This window comes from Ambystoma mexicanum, chromosome 1p, assembly GCF_040938575.1.
Source record: "Ambystoma mexicanum isolate Mex_15411 chromosome 1p, UKY_AmexF1_1, whole genome shotgun sequence".
In the NCBI taxonomy this organism is placed as follows: Eukaryota; Metazoa; Chordata; class Amphibia; order Caudata; family Ambystomatidae; genus Ambystoma; species Ambystoma mexicanum.
Genome location: NC_090921.1, coordinates 214247876 through 214269135, shown reverse-complemented (window position 1 = coordinate 214269135; position 21260 = coordinate 214247876). Strand labels below are relative to the sequence as shown.

At 45.6% G+C, this 21260-nt stretch overlaps 1 protein-coding gene across 3 annotated transcripts in view; it reads left to right on the top strand.

Annotated features, from left to right (window-relative positions):
- The window catches only part of LOC138567882 (calpain-5-like), a 167027-nt gene that overhangs the window by 99765 nt on the left and 46002 nt on the right, over positions 1–21260 (top strand). For all 3 annotated transcript variants that reach the window (XM_069646379.1, XM_069646377.1, XM_069646378.1), the window contains exon 5: positions 14038–14230. In XM_069646379.1, coding sequence (XP_069502480.1) covers positions 14038–14230 — 193 coding nt within the window. The remainder of the gene's footprint in view (positions 1–14037; positions 14231–21260) is intronic.

Here is a 21260-nt window from a genome sequence, read left to right as displayed (position 1 = left end):
CTCTGGCTTCTGCGGCACAAGGATATAGTTCCATTGGGACCTTCTGTGTCCATGTCCCTTCACTTCTTCACCTTGATCCCCCTCTTCCGGGCTCAGATCCCCTTATTACAATGCTCCAAGAATATTCTTTCTCGGGATGCTCAATCTCTTTCTTTTACCCAAACGGTCTCCCTCAGCCGGGCTCAGACCAATTGCAGTGTACATTAAACCATTGAAGACTTTCAAATGTGCAAGGGTTTAGTTTGACCCATTGTAGGATCACTTCGATGTCAAGATTCCCTTTTCTCACACTTGGCATCAGTTGGATACCTAACAGAGACATTCGAATGAGCACCCACGTGGCACCGAACAACTATGTCTATGGTATCTTTTCTTGGTCTCCCAAAGTTCAGTCACTCCTTTTGGTTTCCAATTATATTTGCATCGCTCGTCACATACGTCTCACACACTGTTCACTTTAGATATCTTTATACAATGTTGCCGCTTGCAACCCTGGTTTAAAACACAGGCTGGTTTGGTATCCGTCTCTTTGACTCACCGGCTTTGCTGTCTTTACTGACACTGCTTTGTTGTAGGAGCCAAGGACAGTACCACGGCGGTAATCGCTCCTCCCCACTTTGGTTATGGACATGGGTGAGTCCCTGGTACCTCTGACACACTGTGCAGGTTTGAGCAGCTTTAGTGCCTGGTCTTAGGTTTCTTACTTTCCAAGGTACACCAAAGTAACAGATTTTACAGGTCAAGGGCGCTTCCCTTCTTGCAGCCCTCTCTGGTCTCGCCGTCTTTCTCCTTGTATTCAACTGACATCTTGGAACTGCTGTTTCCTGGTGTGTTTTGCCTCGCTCAGAGTGTGCTTTTGTGCTCCGCCTTTTATACGTGTGGGGGAAGTGTGATGTAAGTCACGTGTGTGTAATGATCCGTAATTGCCTGACCATTGTATTGGGACATGTCAGGTATACAACTCTGATGTTAGTCCATTGTCACTCACGGTGAGCTGTCAGTCAGAAAGTGTTTGTGTTTTGAGTTCCTAGGTAACCTACCTGCTAGGATGGGGAAAAGTTGTTAGAGGCAAGGGGATACTGCGTCTCACCATCCGGTGCCCCACACCCCGAAGACCCCCTAATTCCGGTGATCTTCCTGCATTGGTCCAACCCCAGGAACTAGATCCAAAAGCAATGGCTGTGTCCTGGCAACCTGGATGACGGATCCCTGGGGACTAGTGGGTTAGACACCTTCAGGATTCTCACAGTACCTCGCTTCTCCCCAAGTAATGGCTTGTTCTCCTCGCAGGTGGTTTCTTCTCATCCCTAGTACCCCCTTTCTATGCTTCAAGGGGCATGTTTTCGACTACACAACCCTCGCTGTTGCCAATGAGCATCATGTTAAACCACCTAGACTCCTTGTTCCCTTAAAAATGTCACATTGAAGTGCATTTCATCTGAACTCAGTCGAAGTGTACTCTGCAGGTAATTGTCTCCCTAACAAAATTGCCCTAACAATGTAGCCAAAGATAATGAAAGCATTTTATGCATTTATTTTAATTCCTTGAATTGTTTTTTTGATTTCAAGATGTTTCTTGTTGGCACAATCTAAAACATTTAACTAGAAAAACATAACCTATCAAATGCTTGGTTTTGTTGATGCATCCAGCTAACTATCCTCTTAGAGCCTTTTTTTGAGAACACTTAATTCCGCCTTATAGTTCTAAATGTGCCCCAAATTAAGTATTTTGCCTTCATGCATTGTCCGTCACAACTTTGGCTCCCACAACATAGCCACAACTTTTCAGGGCATACAGAAAAACAGATTTGGAAAAGTAACACATTAAGCACACAGTGAGCAGCGCACAAAGAATGAAGCAAAACAAAGAGGTGATGGCTGGAAGGGTTAGAATCAATCTTAAGCTTTTGGCAGTTTCTCTGGCAACCCTCCAGACCATCCTTCTTCGCCTGCCAAACCATTACATAAAGGGAAATGACCATATGCAAATTGGTCTTGGTCCCACCCCAAAGAGGCAGTCCCGCCCAAACTGTAGGTCCCATCCCTTCTGCACAAGTCCAATGGCAACCCCAGACCTGTTTTGGCACAATTATTTCGGTATTGTCTAGGGAGTGCAAATGGTACTGCTGTTTGAGTGTGTAAAAGTGTAAAGTTTGGAGAGTAGGGAGTGGATGTGAAGTGATTGTGTGAGTGCAAGAGGGGAGAGTAGTGTTGTGGAGGAGGGAGGGACCGGAGGAAAGACTAAGGGTAGAGGCAAAGCTTGAGAAGAGAGAGAGACATTGAAGCAATGGAGCAGGAGGCATAAGGAAGGGTGGAGTTGGCGAGAGAAGAACATCAGGATGTGAGAGGAGTAACTGGGAGTGAATTAAAGAAGACCGAATTGGGCAGAGCATCTTTATGGCATATCCCTATAAACCCTTTAGGACACTAACCACTGGATAGTATAGGGAAAGTTAAGAAGACCTGCTTTAAGATAACTTCTTAGTCTATGTAGTATTTATTTGAATGAGGGTGAAACAATCTGTATCTACTAATTTGGGGAATGGGTGCCTGGATTAGGGAGAACAGTGATTTATAGAGAGCGAGAGAGAGGTGCGTACTTAAGTCCATTCATAACTTTAATAAAAACCATTTAACCGCCTGAAAGCATTGGAACATTCTTTGAGCCATCTGTGCCAAATATATCAAGGCAACCAAAAAGACAATAAGGTTTGTTGACATTGTTGGCTGGAGTTGGGTACCCCAATGGCCATGCTGGGGTTGTCTAAAGGCATTAGACAAAGTTTGATTCTGCAGAAGCATACTTTAACGATTGGTGACTCAGGCAATGTTTGCCGACTTGCTAAGTGAATATGCAAAGTTCTTTGCCCTAACTGGTTTGATGGTGGCAAAGAGACTAATTCAACTGGGTCCTCCCTTTGGAACAGCCTCTCTGCCATCTTGAAACTTGAGGAGAACCATCTCTGGTTCCGGAAACCACTCCAGACCTTCCTCTTCGCTTCTGCCTTTGCCCCCCTTCTCCCCTGCTGATCTGCCTTGATCTCTCGGCACATTGCTCCTGGCCACCCTTTTCCTTCGGACCCAGGTATCTGCTCACCCTGCCACCCTCTTGCACTGCCTCCGGGCCACCCATTGCACTTGGATCTGTGTCTGTACCCATAAAGTCCCCACCCACTTTTCTTCTGCACTTATCAGATACACCCTATCTGACTAACCTAGCACATGCCACTTGCTGGCTGCACTACCATTGTTTATCGCCTTTATTCATGTATGTTACTTATTATTATTTATTCTGTTCTCTCCTCTGTTGCAGAGTTCCTACCTCTCACCCCTTCCATGCACTTTCCCCCTTTTTCCCTTTCCTATGCACTTGTGCATTGTCAATGTCACTGGGCCTAGTAAAATCGTTGTTTGTTCTCCCCTGATCCCTTCCCTTCGCTTGGTCGCGCTCTGAAACACTTGTGTACGAGCGCGATATAAATAAAATATTTAATTTCATTTCGATTCAAAGGATTTGGAAAGTGATGCCGAAGCTTACGATGGAGAACTGGATCAGAGATTGTCGCGCCCAACCCTTTTTTGATAGACTGACTTATACGTTCTGTGATCAATTATTTGTCTGTGGTGTGATCTGGTGTCACCTCAATAAATGATGTGTAATGCAACTACAGGCGCTGCCCTTTCATGGTTATCTGTTGTCATGACCCCCGTCTGTCTCTCTATTGATTAGCTCAATACTCGTATTTGATAAGCGGGCAATGGCTTGTTCTTATTATTATTGATGGCACTAGTAAATGTTTGCCATTTTAATTTAAAACAACAATTCAATAAGATTGTTAATTAACACACTATTCTAGCCAGCACCTCATATCGCCTCAAAATACAATGTATTGCTGAAACCAAAGAAATTGGCAATACTCTGCTGGATTTAGGACGTGTGGCTTAAACCGATAACTCTAGGAAAGTGGGGCCGCTAAAGGCCACAATAATTCCATCACATCTTTCGAGAGTTTGAAGCAAGACCTGGGCAAAGTGAATGGGCAGCTTGTTTTGGCCTTTTTAGGCTCATTAAGCTGTTTTGGGCGAGTGATTAGTGTTCCTCAAAGTGAATTTTGGGCATGAACCCCAAGAGTTGTCAGCATAGGTTAACAGAGTTGCAAAATAGCACATGGTTTGCGTTTCGGCAATTTTAGGCTTGATCCTTAAGGAACGTGCATAATGACAATAATTGACCAATGCCTAGAACCTAAACTAGAAGTTAAAAACCTAGGTTTTACATTTGATCAGGAACTATCCCCAAACAAACACATGACAGCAGTCACAAATACAAGCTCCTTTCTCATTAGAAAAATGAAGCATCTCTTACCAGACCTGTCCTCCACATCGAATTAAAATGAATACGTTTATCTCATCCCGAATAGACTATAACAATAGTATTTATTTAGTCTGCCTAACACTTTTATGTCTAGATAGCAGAGAATTCAGAATGCAGCAGCTGAGACTCTGCTAAAAATCAAGGAATGTGATCACGTACCCCGGCTCTACGAACCTTAAACAGAACATCAATAAAATGCGAGTCCCGTTCAAGAGTTTATCCCTCGTGTTCAAAAGCCTGAATCTGGCAAACAGATCCCATTTGCCAACTAAATTCAAACTTTACATCCCCAATGTATCCCTTAGATCAAGTAATGAAAGATTATTAATGGTTCCCCTTATTGTCAAGAAACCCAGGGCGGATGCTTCCTTTCGGTAAAAGCGGCCAAGATCTGGAATTCGCTCCATCCGACACTCCCTAGAGGAACCGGCCTAATGCCTTTTCATAAATGTCTGAAAACCTCACATCTAGAGCAATTACATCAGGAGAACACACCTTTTTAAAATGCCAAGTGCATATTGGCTTTTCTGCTAAATTCCTAGAGTTCGTAGCCTGACACTTGCAGAAGTCTTCCCCCCCACTCTAGCACATTAACGTTTTGAGTGCACTTAAGATTTTCATGGTCTCTGAATGATGGTCCTTTTTTTTCTCTTTAGACATGTGTATAGGTGTCACTTGGGGTTAGTGACAGTAGGTCATGACCCCTCCCATTCCCCCCCACCCCAAGCCTATGTGTTAAGGTTAAGCACTCCCAAAAGTGTGAATAATTTGCAGGATGGGCCGTCAAAGGCCATGAAAGGTTTAGCATATTTTTCTGGGGTTGGAAACATGACATGTGGTCCCATTCTGGGCGTATTGTTTTGGAAATGTGGGCCATTACTGCATGTTCAAGTCAGCACAACTATTGGTGGGGGGTGTGAAACTATCTAACAAAGATTGACCAAACTCTCCTTTTGGTAGCTATGGCAGAACAGTCAGACTTTACTCAAAGGAGATCGGACGGCTGGTGGATAGGTAGAGGTAGTTCCCAAAAGACACTGCAAGAGAATACTCTACATCATAAGGTTGCACGTGAAGATGCCCAGGGCCAGAATCTCAGAAAGCAGCGCAAATGAAAGGAGTGCAGAGAATGAGCTCAGTTCACTTGCGCTAATTTCATAAATGCTCGGGTCACCTTATTCGCAAAGGTGTGACCTGAACATTTCAGGAGGTGCTGGACAATCGTGTAGAGATGCAATGTCCAGTCCCCATGGAATACGTTGGGGCAGGGAGCGTGCTTCCGGCCCTAATGTATGACAGACTCCCAGCAACCATGTGGTTGCAGGGCGTGCATTTCACCATTTCAGCAAAGGAGTGCTTAGTGAGAATATATATTGGAGGGGACCATATCAAGCCATGGAACTCTTGGGATAATTTCACTTTGAGTAAACATTCTTGGCTCTTTCAAGATGGTGTATATGGGGCATGGGAGTGAAGGAGGGGGTGAATTGACAAGCTTCTAGAAGAATCATATGTTTTGTCCTTTTTGACACACAAAGCAACATTAAGTGCCCCCCAAATGCTTATGGTGAATAATTTGCAGGTTGTCCCACCACAGCAATGACCCTTACAGCATACTTTTTGGGGGGTTGGAAACTTGATGCCTGCATAGTGCCTAGGTTCTTTGATTATGCTTGAGCACTGTTAAGCATATTGAACACCAATAGACGCCCCTAAAACATGCCTGGTGACGTTCATTTGCAGGGTGGGTCACTTCGAGTGCGAAGTTGCTGGATAGGGGTTGGGTGTCCAAAAACAAATTGGGAACATGATTTGGGGTGACTGGATTAACTTTTGAAAGCACAGCAACATTAATCATCCTGAAAGTTTTGATTAATGCAGATCAGTTTCAGGGTTGACGACTGCAAGGCAATGGCATTTTCAGGATTGGCTTTCAGGAGTTAAACTCATGATGTGTAGAACCTTTCAACTGTTTTGGCACTACCAAGCACCTTAGGCATCCTTAAGCCTCTACCCCGTCCCCAAATAAAATGTGCTTAATGTTAATGATATGTAGGGTAGCTTTGAGGTGTGTGAAACCTATAGTGTGCTGTGATGATTAACTAGATGTTGTCACTTCACCCCAAGGGGCATCACCTTCCCATGTGGCCAGGGAAGTGAGGCGGCTACCTGATAGGCCCCTCGTGGGTGGTATAATGCGGTAGGATCTCAAGGGGAGGGATTTCCCCTCTAGGGGTGAGTACGGGCACTTAGAGTACAGCCCTTTTAACATCAATACACCCTCACACACTCTAACCTCTCTTTCTAAAAATAACCTCTTCTTGAAGAGTAAACGTATGTATTGTTATCATGTAGATAACTATAGGGGATCTAAAACGTACTGGGACGAGGAAGAGTGTAGGAAACATGAAGATCCCTTGCCACACAAGTACTTATACAAAGTGGCCCGCGTCTGTATCAAGATCAAAAGAGATGAAGGACTTCTACAACAAGTTACTTGGGAACCGGCTACATTGTATATAAACCAAAGAGGACAAAGATGCCAGTCGACTCCAGCCGATACAGGCAGCAGCTGTGGAAACTATCAAGTGCGGGATGTTCAAAGCTGCTCAGGGGACCAGAGAAGGGGAAACGCTGAGGACTCTGCAGAACCTATGTAGCCTTTTTTCTCTGGTGCTGTAGGAGTGGTCCTGAATGCCAGAAGGAAGAAGAAATGTGCAAAGAAGTACTGCGCTAACTTGAGAGACATGGAGAGAAACCAACGAAGTCGAGCTGCAGAGAGAGACTATTCTGCCGTCAAACATGTGTAGGGAACCGCAGAGAAGCTGAGCCAATCAGAGGGAATCCGCGCGGCCGGCGCAGACGTGTAGAGAAGCCCGAAGCAGGAGACACCCTTGTCCTTGGAAGCGCTGGCAATGTTCCAACATCCTTGCGAAATTAAAGCAAAGCACAGGAGACCCGAATGGGACTTGGGGTTTGACTGGATACAGGCATAACAAACTCTCCCTGGCCCTAATAGTTGGGACACCCAGATTGGCCCTCATGGGCATCAGACCTACCTGAAAGTTCCTCTTCTTCATGTCAGTGAATGGGAGAATTACACTGACCACCTGGGAAGGGTCAAGGACCTACACCCAAGAAGAACAAGACAAACCAGGGCCAATAACCCTAATCAAGAGAATAATCTGAGTTCTCTTTCTCGTGGCAGTACTTGGCAGGGTAGCAAACAAAGTAGGCCAAGTCGAAGAAGAAAAACCGGAGGAAAGGACCCAAGTCCAGAGAGAGAGATGGGACCTAAGCACATTTGTAAAACTTGGGGTGCCACCCTAAGTAACCTATGGTAATCCAGACATGGACACCTGGCTCATTGGTGTCTTAAAAAGACTCGGCTTCACCTCACTGATGACGCCTGACTCGGCCGAAACACGTGTCTGGGTTTGCTGATGGTACTCTTGTTCAGAGGAGAATTGCCTAGCATTTCGTTTCTGGAATGCCCAAGTGGGTGGGAGAAGACTGATATGCAAATGGATATTTCTCCTCTGTGAAGGGTGCAGTGAGCTAAAACGTGGTTGTAGACACTCCTGAGTGGAAGAAATTCCATAGAATAGGGTATTTAACCCATGTCCGTTCTCACTAGAGGGGCTCCCACACTCCTTGTTATCATTATGTATGGTACTTAGCTATTGTTATAATATGTATCGATGAACTAGAGGGACCTATGATAATTTAAGGAAATTTGATATACTTTTATCCAGGGTGATTTAAAGTGAAAATCTGCTGAGGGGAACATGTATGGTGACCTCCTTGAGTTGAGTTGTATACAGCAATGTGGCGGGACATCATGAAGCTGCAGTCTGTGTGTTTTCACCTTTCAATTTTGGTGTCTTTTTGTCTTGTCCTGTCTATTTGATGTTCTCCAACGAGGAATCCCTCGATTCATTTGTGTGTGATTGCCTGTTGCTTTGTGTCTAGGGCATCTCACTGTCCCCTGTGGTGGTACTTGGGGGAGTACTGATGTATGAATCTGCATGGATCAAATTCCAAATCGTATGGTTTGGCTCAGAGGTGGTGCAAGTCGCCTACAAGTCAACATTGTTTTCCAGGAAGCTCATAGAGAAGCAGAAGGTTTGGAGAGGATGGCTGGCACAATGATGTGCACAGATGTAGTTTACCTGCTCTTCCTCCCACAGTAGAGGCAGTGTCTGAGTTGCATCACCGACCACCTAATCAACCTGACCCAAATCACACCCAACACAGACCTTTGCCCCTTGCCAATATGTGGCTCTGTGATGAGCAAGTGATTGACCTCAGGTTAATGAGCAATGGAAAAGCCAAGAATTTAGGCGCTGATGGACATTACTTAAGCTATCCATCCACTGCGATGGACAGAAATCGCAGCCAAGTTTACAATATTCTTAAGAGTAAGGGAGTAAGGTTGGCAATATGTTAGTTGTTCCTCTTAAATATTCTAGGAGGGAATAATTTCCCTTTCCAACTCCAGTCGTAAGAAGTATTTGAGTGGGACTTCGCAGAGAAGCCTTGGGTAAAGTACTTGTGACACATGGCAGTAATAGAGAAAGTAAAACTGGCTTTCTTCCACCCCGGAAGTGCTGCCCGATCCGAGGCTGCACTTGTCATGTTTTAGAAGTACCTGGACCTTTGATGCCATACCCTACATATGGTGGGCATTTCAGCTTGTACTTGGGATATGATGGCTATTCCTGCTAATGAAATGCTATGCATTACACAGTACATAGTGGCTGTATGCTTGCATACTCAGATTTGCTAAGTCTTGCCATCATGTGCCCACTTACACCATTTGGAGTTCAGAGGTGCCTCAACTTGCCCACTATATGGCATGCCTGGAAAATGTTGGTAGTAACTAGCCGAAATATGGCATCAACCTTCAAATGGTGAAGAGTACCAGGAGGTTAGCCGTTGCCCTTCTAATGCCATACAAGAGCCAATGGTTTATTGCCAATGCTTGTTTGATGTACATTTCTCCAAGGGGGGTCTTATATCTGACTTGAAGCGAAACCGACGTGACCCTCCCAGCCTAAACTTTAGCCAATCATTACATTGCTGCATTACTCAGGGTGGAAGCGGTCTGATTTCGGACGCTTGGATCATTAAAAGTGGGGGGAAAAGGGAAAGTATTAATTGAATGTGCATTTTTTGACAATATATAGCAAGCTACATGCATGTATGAAAGAATGACTAAAAGCAGGAGACTTTATCAAATGTATATGAGTCAGAGGAGCGTTTACAGCGATCTCCAGTGGTCCATGGCTGGTTTGGGAAGCCCATCGGGCTCCGGACTTCAGGCTGCCATCACTTTGCATTTTGGTACCTGTAATTATTAATTTATTTTGGTCAACATTCAGCTACAGAGTACAAAATGACATTAGCCAGAATGCGTGGACTTTTTTTTTTTTTTTTTGGGAAGATCAGGTGGCTTCCTCGGGGCATCATTCCATGCACTCTCTTCTTGCACCTAATGGATTTTTCAATGGCCAGCATGTTTTTCTTTCTGAGTTCAATTTATGGCGGCCATCTGCTGAGTAGTCAGACTTCCACAGCGAATTAATTTTACCAGTTTAGCATCATATATTTAGCTTGTCTAACCAACCTGTCCATGCTTTGACCTATTTTAGGGTTTAAAAACTGTGCAATGTAGCGTCAAACCTTTCCTTGCACCTTTTATTTGTATATATATATTTTTTTTTAATGTCTTTCAATGAAGGTCATGTTACATGTTACTACTATTCTCCTAAATACTGGACTATATGCACACATTGTTTCTACTATGCCTGCCCTGACTACTGGTATGCAATTACTCTACAATGTGCTTGCCTGGGCTAACTGCATGCAATGTTTCTACAAATGCCTGATTTATGCCTCATGTAACTAAGTTCATTACCTGTAACGGCGCCTCCATGCCTCTGGGCTGTTTGCGCGCTTTATACATTTAAATAAATCAATGTTCAGTGGTGTGGTTTTTTGTCCCTTCTTCCAGATTAGATGGATATTTTGGACTGACTCCTTGGTTAATGTACCAGGGTGCACATTTCTGTCCACCAAAAAGAAATAACTACGGGCGGGAAGCACGTAGAGTATACTTGAAGAACAGGGAGGTTAAGTCCAATCAGAAATAGCTTGAAATAACATACATACCGATAGCAGATGGAATCCACAGAAGGGCGCCCGTACAATAGTAAAAAGCTGAGAACTAGTGAGCCAGTTTAGGAGTATTTTAAAAAAGTGGGACATAGAGCAGCGAAAATACAAAGCAAACGAAACAGAAGACAATAGTGACTTACAAAGGTAACATTAACCTGGGGAGTGCAATTGTTTCAAACGGTATACGTTTCTTACTTTGGTTATTTTTTCGATGGGGTTTTTAACAAAAATATTTCACTGAAAAAGCTCATCGAAAAATATAGGGGTGGGAAAGGCCATATAAAGGGTCGGGGTGTCGGGAATAATACAAAAAATGGGTGAGGGGATGGCTTTGGTGCCCCCCCAAATAAAAAATACATTTTTCGCTGGTTTTTTTTCAGTGAAAAATGTTTGTTCAAAACCCATCAAAAACAGTAGTCGATGAAAGAACATTGCACGCTTAAAACAAAAGAGGAGCACTGTACAAAAATATAAAACCACATAGGCTAGAAGAAGGAACTTGCAAAGGGACAAGCTGTGCATGGAAAGCCAACCAGCATGGTATCGGCAGGCAGAAGTAGGTGATGACCTGGGTGAATTGTAGATAATGCAGGCAGCAAAGTTAAGAACTTTGTCTAAGGGAAGGAAGCCTTAGAGGGGAAAGTTAAGGGTTAGACATGAGCAGTAGTGAAGTTTGCGGAGCACAACAACAGATTAGCGTTTTCATAGTAATGAGTAGGACATTAATACATTCTTTGAACGTTGAGCAGGTTAATATGAGTAGCAGAGGTTGCGATAGCAATTACATTTTGGTTTGGATGTCATTATCAGAGAGGACCGCCAAGTTGTGAGCCTTAGTTGAGGGAGTATGAAGTTCAGGTGGGGAGAGATAGCCGAAAAGGTGGGTAGGAATTGCATTGGAAGCCAAGAGAAATAGGACATCTGGTTTTGAAGAGCTCAACATGATGAAGCAAAGAGGCAACCACTAATGGATTAGAGTGGTAATCTAGTCCAAGATGGCTGGGGTGAAGGAGGGAAAGGAGAAAAAGATATTGGTGTCCTCTGCAAAGGGGTCATAGTTAACGCCTTACATGACATAAGTCTTCTAGGGCAGAAGGGAGAAGAGTAGAGGATCCAGCACTGATCCTTTCTTATGGTGACAGGAAGAGCTTGAGGTCAGAGATTTACAAGTGACTGTATATTTCGAAATAGATCAGCCTTCCAGGTTGAAGCAATCCAGGTAAGAGCAAATTTGCAAAGGTTTTGGGGAGTGAGGAGTGGTCAACGATGTTGAACACGACAGAGGCATCCAAGGGAATAAGTATAGAAGACAGTTCGGAAGGCTGCGCATCGGAGAGAAAGTTGGAGACATGCCTCAGTGCAGTCTCATTTGAGTATTAGCAACAGAAGCCAGTTAAAAATGGATCTCCAAGGCCGTTATCATCAAGGTAATTGGTAACCCGGTTGGAGACCCAGCCACTGCTCAAAGACCTGTGAATAACGGGGAAGGAGCAAAACTGAGCAATATTTCATCAAGACATTTGGATCAGCAGAGGGTTTCTTCAAAAGGGGAAGACAACTGTATATTTGAAGGGAGAGGGAGAAGGGCAGCAGAGGGGAAGGGGGAGATGGAGAATATGCAAGATGAATTGCTGCTGTAATTAGTTAAGAGGTACGGGCAACGCAGCTGAGTGATGGAACAGTGAGGTAGTTAGGGGAGAGAGAGAATGGCTGTGTGATTATGACCCATTTTAGAGATTTTATAGAAATATAAGTGAGCAAAGTCATTGGCATAAAGAGAGGAGGCAATGGATATTGGCTTAGGAGGTGTGAGCAAAGATTTGAGGGTAGATGAAAGTTTTTGAGGGTGATTGTGAATGGATGAGATTAGGTTTTCCAAGCAGGATGATTTTGGGTTCTGTGATTTTTGCCCATGTTGTTGGTCACAAAGCATGCTGATTTTGAGAGTGTGGATTCAGAGGTGATCTAGGGCAAAGGATGGGTAAGGGAAGTTGTGAATTTGGAAGCAGATTAGTTTTGGGCAAAGGGAGCCATAAGTGATTAGTGAAAGTTGAGAAAAAAGCACATTCAATGATTTGAGTCATGAATGGGGATAGAGACCAGAGAAATATCCTTGCATCATAAAGTTAAAGGGCAAGAGAGTACTGATTAATATTCATCTTGGTCATTGAAGAGGGGACAGCTGGAGTAGAGGGTGGGAGGTGACTGAGATGTCAAAGGGAACAATGGAGTGATCAGAGGAAGAGCGGTAAATGGAGAGTTCAGCAGAGGAGAATGAATTTAGAGAGAAAGACTTTGGTCAAGAGTTACCACCAGAATGGGTAGCTTTGTTTGGGAGGGATTAGGGGGAGTTATGTGGAAGGCGGGTGGCTGCAGAGGGCTTTGCCTCCTTCTGTGACGAAATGAGACTGTGGATGATACTGGCATAGGTGGTCAGTAATGTAGGAATACTTGTTGCAGAGAGATTGTACCATCTAGGAATAGGCAGAGCGATTTAATTGCAAAAGGGGCTGCTGCGCGACAACCAAGACTGACTAAATGGAGACAGTGAAGGGAGTGTCTTTTATGCAGGGCGAACTGAGCTATAACAGATTCCCAATGGAGCCGTACAGCAAGGGATACAAAAATATGTGTACAATTGCTGGGATAGAATTTCCAGGGTACATGTAGAGGGGTATGTAGGGAGGACTATGGGTTAGGAAGGGAAAGGCAAATCAGAAATGGGAGTATGAAACTGAGAGTCTATACAGTTTGTAGGGGCAAGTGAAAGGATTCAGGAGCATACAAAAATGGAAAATGCATTTTCATGGACCTTTAGCCATAGACACACAGGACATAAAAAAGTGACTGGGGAGGAAAAGACTGCAGGCAGCATTTAGGGACCGGATGTGGACCAATGACTTCATGACAGGTTTCAGAGGGCAGACACTTTATGAGAAAAAGGCTGCAGAGTAAAGTTCAAAATAGTGCAGGTAGACTACAGGGGAATATTGTCTGCAGGGGATATGAAGTACAAAGAAAATGGGTATTGTAGGGGATACAGAAACTGTGGGCAGAGGAGCATAAATGATAATGGAGGGTCTTGAGGGGAATAGATGGATTACAAATGCAAGGTACGCACTGCGGTGTAGGTAAAGAGGGGTTACATTTGGGAGTTTATTTTGGTTGACCTTGCCACAAAGTTCTGGCAATTGGCCTTGCAAGCATTCATTGATGGACTTTACCAGCACTCTGGCTTTGGATGTAAGGAGGTGGGGTAAAATGAATGTCAGAAACAAGGGGTGCTCTAAGAAAATGAGATGCAAGTGGGTACTGCTGTAGAAGGGGAGGGCCCCCAGAAGAAGTCTGTTTCTAGCTATCTGGCATTTCTTGGTGTCTCCTGGACTTCCTTTTTTGACTGCCTCTGTGTCCAGTTGTTTCCGTGCCTCTGTTCATCCTCAAGACTGCAACTGCTAAGATTCGTCTGTCTCCTTCTCCATCAGGTTGAATGGCTGCTACGAGACCTTGGAAGGTGGGAACACTAGTGAGGCCCTGGTGGACTTCACTGGTGGCATCTCAGAGCCTGTCTGTTTGGATGAGGAGAACATCGCTGCAGACCTGGAGAAGAAGAAGAAACTCTTCAAATCCCTGTTGAAGGCACATTCCAGGGGCTCTCTCATCAGTTGCTCCATCAAGGTAAGCTAACCTAGGAGGTTCTTTGTGTGAATGACTTGCATAGCCACACTGTGGATTGCTGTGCACTCATTCGCTGTTCCCTTAAGATCATGATCTGGTAGGCGGGGCTTCAAGGTAGTCCAGGAAGTTCCAGAACAGTGTACAGTGAGAGCTAGTGTTTCACTCAGGCTGTCTACCCACATGCACATTTTACATATCGTACCTGTCACATGGACAGGTGGCAGCACAGAATAGCCAATACTGAATATACTGTTTGACACCTTTATTTACATACAATATGGGGATGGAATAATGCCTAAAGGGACTAATGTGTAGTCCCTTGACTTGTTTTGAAGACCAGCAAGGTGGTGGCTCGGGGGATATGATATGGCATTTGTAACGCGCCTATACACAAGTGTTTGAAGGCGCGACGAGGCGGGGGGGAACAAGGGGAGAACAGACAACGATCCTACTAGGCCAGGTGTCATTCAGATCGCGCAAGTGCAAGGGTAGGGGGACTGGGAAAAGTGCAAGGGGAAGGGGAGAGGGGAAGTGCAGTAGATGGTTAGTAGAATACAAGATAAGTAATAGGGCCAGCTGGTGGCAAGTGCAAGGAGAGTGCAGTACATGGTTAGTAGAATACAAGATAAATAATAGGGCCAGCTGGTGGCAAGTGCAAGGTAAGTGCCGGGAGAAGGGGCTGTAGGATACAGAGACAGTCCTGTAGTGCAGGTAGGCAGTGCAGGGAAGAGTGGCAGGGCCAAGGACCGAGATCGGTGAGTGGCCAGTTGCTGATTCAGTGCAGGTTCAGTGATTTTAGCAGGGGAGAGAGGGAGAGAAAGCGGAGGCAAAGAGGAAGGAAGGTTTTGAGGTGCTTCCGGAACCGGAGATGGTTCTCCCCAGGTTTCAGGGAGGCAGGAAGGCTGTTCCAGAGGGAGGCCCCTGCTGCGGAGAGAGATCTACCCCCAGTTCGTTGCTTGGCGAAGCTGCTGACCCTGAGGTAGTTGGAGGTGGATGAGGGAAGAGCTCGAGAAGGAAGCTATTTAGGAAGAGAGAGTTGAAGGTATTTTGGCCCAAGGCCCCAGAAGGCCTTGTGGACAATGCAGAGGGTTTTGAACTTAATCCTCGCAGCCACTGGGAGCCAGTGTAGCGATTTCAGTCCTGGAGTCTGGATGAAGGGGGAAGGTGTGAAGACATCATGAATCAAGACACAGACAAAAGATTTAAAGTTCAAACAAAAGATATTTATTAAATGTCAGCATGGTAGAAGATCTAACTTGCCCTATGCTAAGGTGGGATGTCCCTACCTGAACAAAACTATGAAACGTTTGTCTGTGTCTAAAACCTATACTCGCCTTCACAACTTAAGCTAAACAATGTGTAGGGATGTCAATAATCAAAGAAATGGTGGTCAACACAAAGTTCTGAGCTTCTTCCAGATCTTAGCCTCCGCTTTAGCTCCCCTTCCCCAAGTTCAAACAAGTTCCACAAAAGTATGTTACCTTTCCAACATTCAAGGTAACGCAGTTCCACCCAATCCTCAGGGTTCCGTTCCACGCATCACAGTTCAAACGTAAAGGGTCATGAGACTTCGTTCTTAAGACCATACTTCTAGTTCCTTAAGTCTCAGGGTTCCCTTCCCCAAGACTTTAACTCAGCCACTTGTATTGATTGGGGTCTTAGCGCTGCCATTATGTGTTACACGCCTCCTGCCAGTATTTGGCTTTGCCGCAAGGCATTTTCTCATTGATTTCACTTTGTGGTGGTCTTGCTCATGTCCCACCTTTCTACAGCACTCTTTCACACTTGCACTAACGTTTAACTCAGTTCCGTGTTAAATAAATTGGATTGCAGGTTTCATTCCGTTCAGCATTCGACAGATTTTCAATTAGCTTATTATCAAATTTTCATTCAGTTCAGTATACAATGTGCGTTTATTATGCTTGATTTCAAGTTGCTGTTCAATTCGGAAATTAATATGCATTAATTATGCTCAATTTCAAGTTTCCATTCAGTTAGGTAATTACTATGCATTCACAACCTACTCGTGCCCTCTAGGAATGCCCCAGTTGTCGAGTGCCTCCCCCCGACACTCACTGGTCATCGGCGAGGTTCCTCAGCGACTCCTGCTACTTTTTTCTTCTTTGCAGGTCAGCGGGCCAGCTCCTGCGAGCCCCGCTCGCACCATAGGGACCACCTTGCTCACGCTGGTAGTTCCACTACCTGTGTGTGGACGCGTAAGGCATCTTCCTGTCTCCTGCAAAGTTCCATGATACGGAGGCTTCCTCTCTGGGCTGCTGACTGCATCCTGAATCCTCCACAGGTCCCACCATGGCTGCCTCCCTCATGGAAAGGGTCCCCTGCTGGTCTCTTCCCCCTCGCCCCCACAGGTCTCCCTGTACTGTTCTCGGGCGCTCATTTCATACACCTGCAACCACTTACCAGGTTGCTGGTGTGGATTCTTATTTAGGTTTACCTGACTATGATTAAGGGGACAGGCCGAACTCTCGCCATTCTCTGCAGGCATCTTCTTCGTCCCAGTACCAAAGTGGTAAAATGAAAGTGTAGTGTACGTTACGGTTTCCTCTTCCTCATCCCAATACTTTAAATGTGAGGCAATGTGAGGAGAAGTCTTGCAGTAGCCTATAAAGGCTAGGGAAGGGAAAGGTTGATCATAAATGGGGAAAGGGAGATACCATGTGTGGCCCTCGGGCATCCCACTCCCAGAGGATCCTCCCTCGCGTATCCACCCCCAGGGTTCAGGATCCAAGTGCGATGGCCTTTCCCTTGTCACTTGAGAAGAGGATCCAGGGAAATTAAGAGTGAGAATACCCTCCAGTTTCTCACAAAGGTCAGATGCCATTTTGAGCCATTGGATGTTGAGTCTGTGAGCACTATGAGAAGTATTCCCTTATCACCCTACCTGGTGCCCCATCATGTGGCCGGGTACAATCATAATGTCTAACCACAGACCAGTCTTGGTGGCCTCGCCGCAGCACACTCCACAAGCCCATTAGGGCAGGATAGCCCAAGACACCTTTACCCTCTGTCAGATTCTGTTTCCTCTGACTCTTGGCTCACCTGTTTGGTTTTGGATGTCCTTTTCTTTGCGGTCACAGGTTTCTCCTTTTTCCTGGAGGTTCAGGTCTCATGAAGGAATGGACGAGTTTCCTCCGACGCCACCCTGCAGGTAGGTACCAGGCAGGAGGTACCCAGGGCACCTGCCCAGGGTCGAGACGTTCAGACCAGGGAGTGGTCAGGATTCTAGGGTGGATTCCAGGAAGGACTAATGGATAAGTACGCCAGGAAGAGTAAACCAAAGTCCAGGGAAGTACAGAAGCGGCTTGCGCATCTAACTGCGAGCAAGTGAGAAGAAGCAAGGAACGGTGCGAGGCCGAACTGTCCAGGAAAAGAATACAAGGATTAAGTAGGGGCCTCCCAAGCATGCAGAGTCGGGGAGCTATCAGAAAGGCAGAGCGGGGAAAGAAAAGTTACAGGAAACAACTCTACCGAAGCGCTGAGCACAGACAAGCCGAGCGTTGATACGTGCCGAGCCGTAGGGGCGTAGCACTTTTCAAGAAAGTTGCAAGTAGTACCTGAATGCTAGACTGCAGGTTCCCCCACAGCGTCGGCCATGTTACAGATGAAAATGGACACCGCAATACGGCGCCGGAGCGACCAGGTCATCCAGAGAGGGCGATATCAGTGATTCATGACGCCCTCCTCCTATGTGAACTCTGGGGCAACAGTCAATTGCAGTCCACAACCAATTGCACATGTATACACCCTCACTAAGAGTCCCACCAAGGAGGAGGATCAGCATATTGTGAAAGCATGCTGCCCAGTTTGTTGAGTGTGGATTTCAGGATGCATACTTTTTTTTAAGAAGGCCGGACAAAGATGGAAGAAGCAGATAATGGAGAAAGTGAGGAGGGTTGCAAGGTGGAAGTACCCGAGAGCGGAATGAGGGTGAAGGAGGCTGTGAGAGTTGAAGGGATGATGGAGGAGGTTGTGAGATCAGATGATGAGAAAAGGACAGAAGGTCGTGAGAGATGCTGAAGGGGAGATGGTCAGAGTTAATGGTGACAGGAGGTGGTGATAATGGTAACAACAGAAGGAGGACAATTGTGGGAGGAGGTGATAACATCAGGACACAAGAGTGTTAGTCAAGAAGCGGTGTATGGAACTTGGGTGATAATAGAAGCTGGCTAAACCCAAGGAGAAGGTGGAGGTGATAACATCAGAGACTGGGAGTGACACAGATGAGGTGACATTAGAGGAAAGAGTATAATACGCAGGAGGTGGAGGTGATTGGGAAGGTGGTACAGAGGAGTCTGTAAATGTAACATCAAGTGGAGACACCCCAGAAAGGACTAATGCCAGAGGAGGAGAGTCAGTAAGCCAGCAGAAAGGCCAGAGCAGACAATGTGGTAGCATCCAGAGAGCTGGACAGGAAAGTAACATCAGATGGCAAAGGATGGTCTGAGGTGAAGGGGGGGCATCATTTAGCCAGAGCAAGGATTTTCCAGTGGACCCTGTCAGCCAGAGGCAGGAACAGAAGGAATCCTGGGTCAGGGAGAATACCGAGATCATATAGAAGGGTAAAGGAAATGGTGAGGAAGCACACGTAAGGGAACAGCCCTGGGAACCCTCTCTTGCTCTCCCTGCTGACTGGCCACTATCCTTCCTACATTTTCTAAACAATGTTTTTTAAAACTAATAAAATAAAATATGCATCCAAGGCTTCATTCCCAAGTGAATCATGGGGTACAGGACCCAGTTAAGTCCACATGTAAATCAGAGAGGGAAGAAAGGTTTGGGTCACCTTAAAGCTGGAATCTCCGAGAGGTCAGGAGGAGTTAGGCAACCACTCTTGAACAGTACAAATGGGACAGTTGAGCAAAGAGCAGCGAAGGCCTAGCAATGTGTAAACGTTGAAAGAGACATTGGCCACGGGGAAGATCTCTGAGAGGAGAAGGACCCAATCCCATTTTCATTTCAGTTGGCACAGTTGTAACCAATTCCATAAGGAAGGATAGAGATCTGGCCTTGGCGTCCTTCTTGAAGTCAGACAGAACCCGGTAACTGGACCTATCTATAGGGAGGAATCTATAGAACATCTGGGGTAATACTACACAACAGTGTACAGGTTTGAGGCGAACAAAAAAACAGTGAGCGGGATAACAAACTCCCCATCTAAGATGGACCCTCACAGTGCGAAGTCCAAAATCTCTAGTCTAAAACTTCTGTGAACAGTGCTGTATCACTCTAGAATATATTCCAACGTAACTTACAGTTCAAGTTGTGGAAGTTAAAAAAAAAAAAAAAAAAGTATTGCAACTCATCTCTTTAGCGACTCCATAGACCATTCCTCCTCCTGGACTAGTGCACTATTAACCCAATCGCATTGATTATGGGAGCTGCAGTCTAGATGCTCTTTAGTTTGGTGTTGCTGTATTTCCCTAAAGAGTTTGAGTAGGAAGACCAAACAACCAGACTTGAGGTGCTTGCCCTGCCCACACCAAAGAGCTTGATTTACAAGATGCCATCCTTCCAGAGCCAATGATGTACATCAGACAAACGTTTTGGTGTCACCTTCTTTTCTATGAGCTATGAGAAACCACTTGAAAAGTATCCTTTGTGCCCCCACAAAAGAAAGACACACAGTGCATGACTCGACACAGTGTCGTTTGGCTTTAGTAGCTGATTTAGAAATGGCTTATTAAAGGACCCCAGTGTAAGCGATTTTGTGTATTTGTTTCTATTTCTCCAGTTACCAAGCCTGATCCTCATTTTCCACTGACCCCTTGGACATCCAAAAGATCTGGAAAAAAGTAACCATTAAGAAGTGGTTTTCATGACATGTAGATCAAGCAGATCTGCTAATTGCCCCAGGGAGATGAACGAAGACCCCCTCAAAGGGCCATGGCAGACCCTTTCCCTAAAGTGGAGAAGCTTCCAAATTTCGCTCAGCCAATCAGGTGTCTGGAAACGTGGGCGAAAAAACAGTGTACTGACCACTTTTCCAGCCACCCGGGCCCCTGCCCTGGGTGCTGCCATCTTGAATGTGGATTGGCGGCAAAAGGGAGCATCACCATGTTGGCTCCCCATGCACCCACAACATTCCAAGAACTCTGAACCATTCTCCATCCCACTCCCTTCCGAAGTCCCTTTTCTATGTAATATGACGCCTGCCATCGTTTCTTTAAAACATTTTTTTGCTAGACATTGGGCTTGCACAATGCGTGCAGAGACCATCCCCAAGTAACAGCCTTGAGCCATCGCCATGGCTCGAGCAAAACTGCTAGTGCGCCCAGCCTTGTACGTCCTGCCCTCTAAGTGGGGGTGATTGCTACAGTCGCATGTACCTTCAGTTGGTCAGGTGCCTTTAAATGGACAGGAGGATCAATTGGGCAGTCCACCGCTGGATGTATTGACCCATGTTTTAAGGCTAGTAGCAGTTACTTCTGCAGGATCTTCAAAGGGACCTGGGGAGGAACCAATAGCGTGGGATCTACAGGAGCATCAAGAGTGGATTCATATGTGTGCAAGCGCCCAATCTCATACGAAACAGAGGGCGCCTCTCCGGTGATAACCCTGCTTCAGCATTGGTGTGCATTGTGAAAATGCCCCAATGCAGAGAGAAAGCATGCTACATAGTGAAGGGCCAGAGGGGCAGTGCCAGAGAGGGGTAGAGCCTTTTTAATGGATCAGAAGATCCCAGGAGACTAGACGAGTGGCAAGAGTGGTGCACTCAAGCTTGAGATAAAGAGCAACACAACATCCAATGATCCAGAAGAGATGCATGCTGGGAGTGCCTGATGCGTTGCAAGAGTGCAAGTGCTGCTGGTTGGTGCCAACCCTAATGCAAGGATCAGTCAGCAAATATTTGGGGAATAGTTGGTAAAATGGCCGGGCAGCCCACCACAAAGTTATATTTGATTGACAATAGTGGGTGGGGTAGCCCACTGCAAATGTTTGCATAGATGGTTTCATGATGAGTCTACACCAAATAGTGTTGGGCCAGTCCCCCCAAAGGTGTCCTCACAAA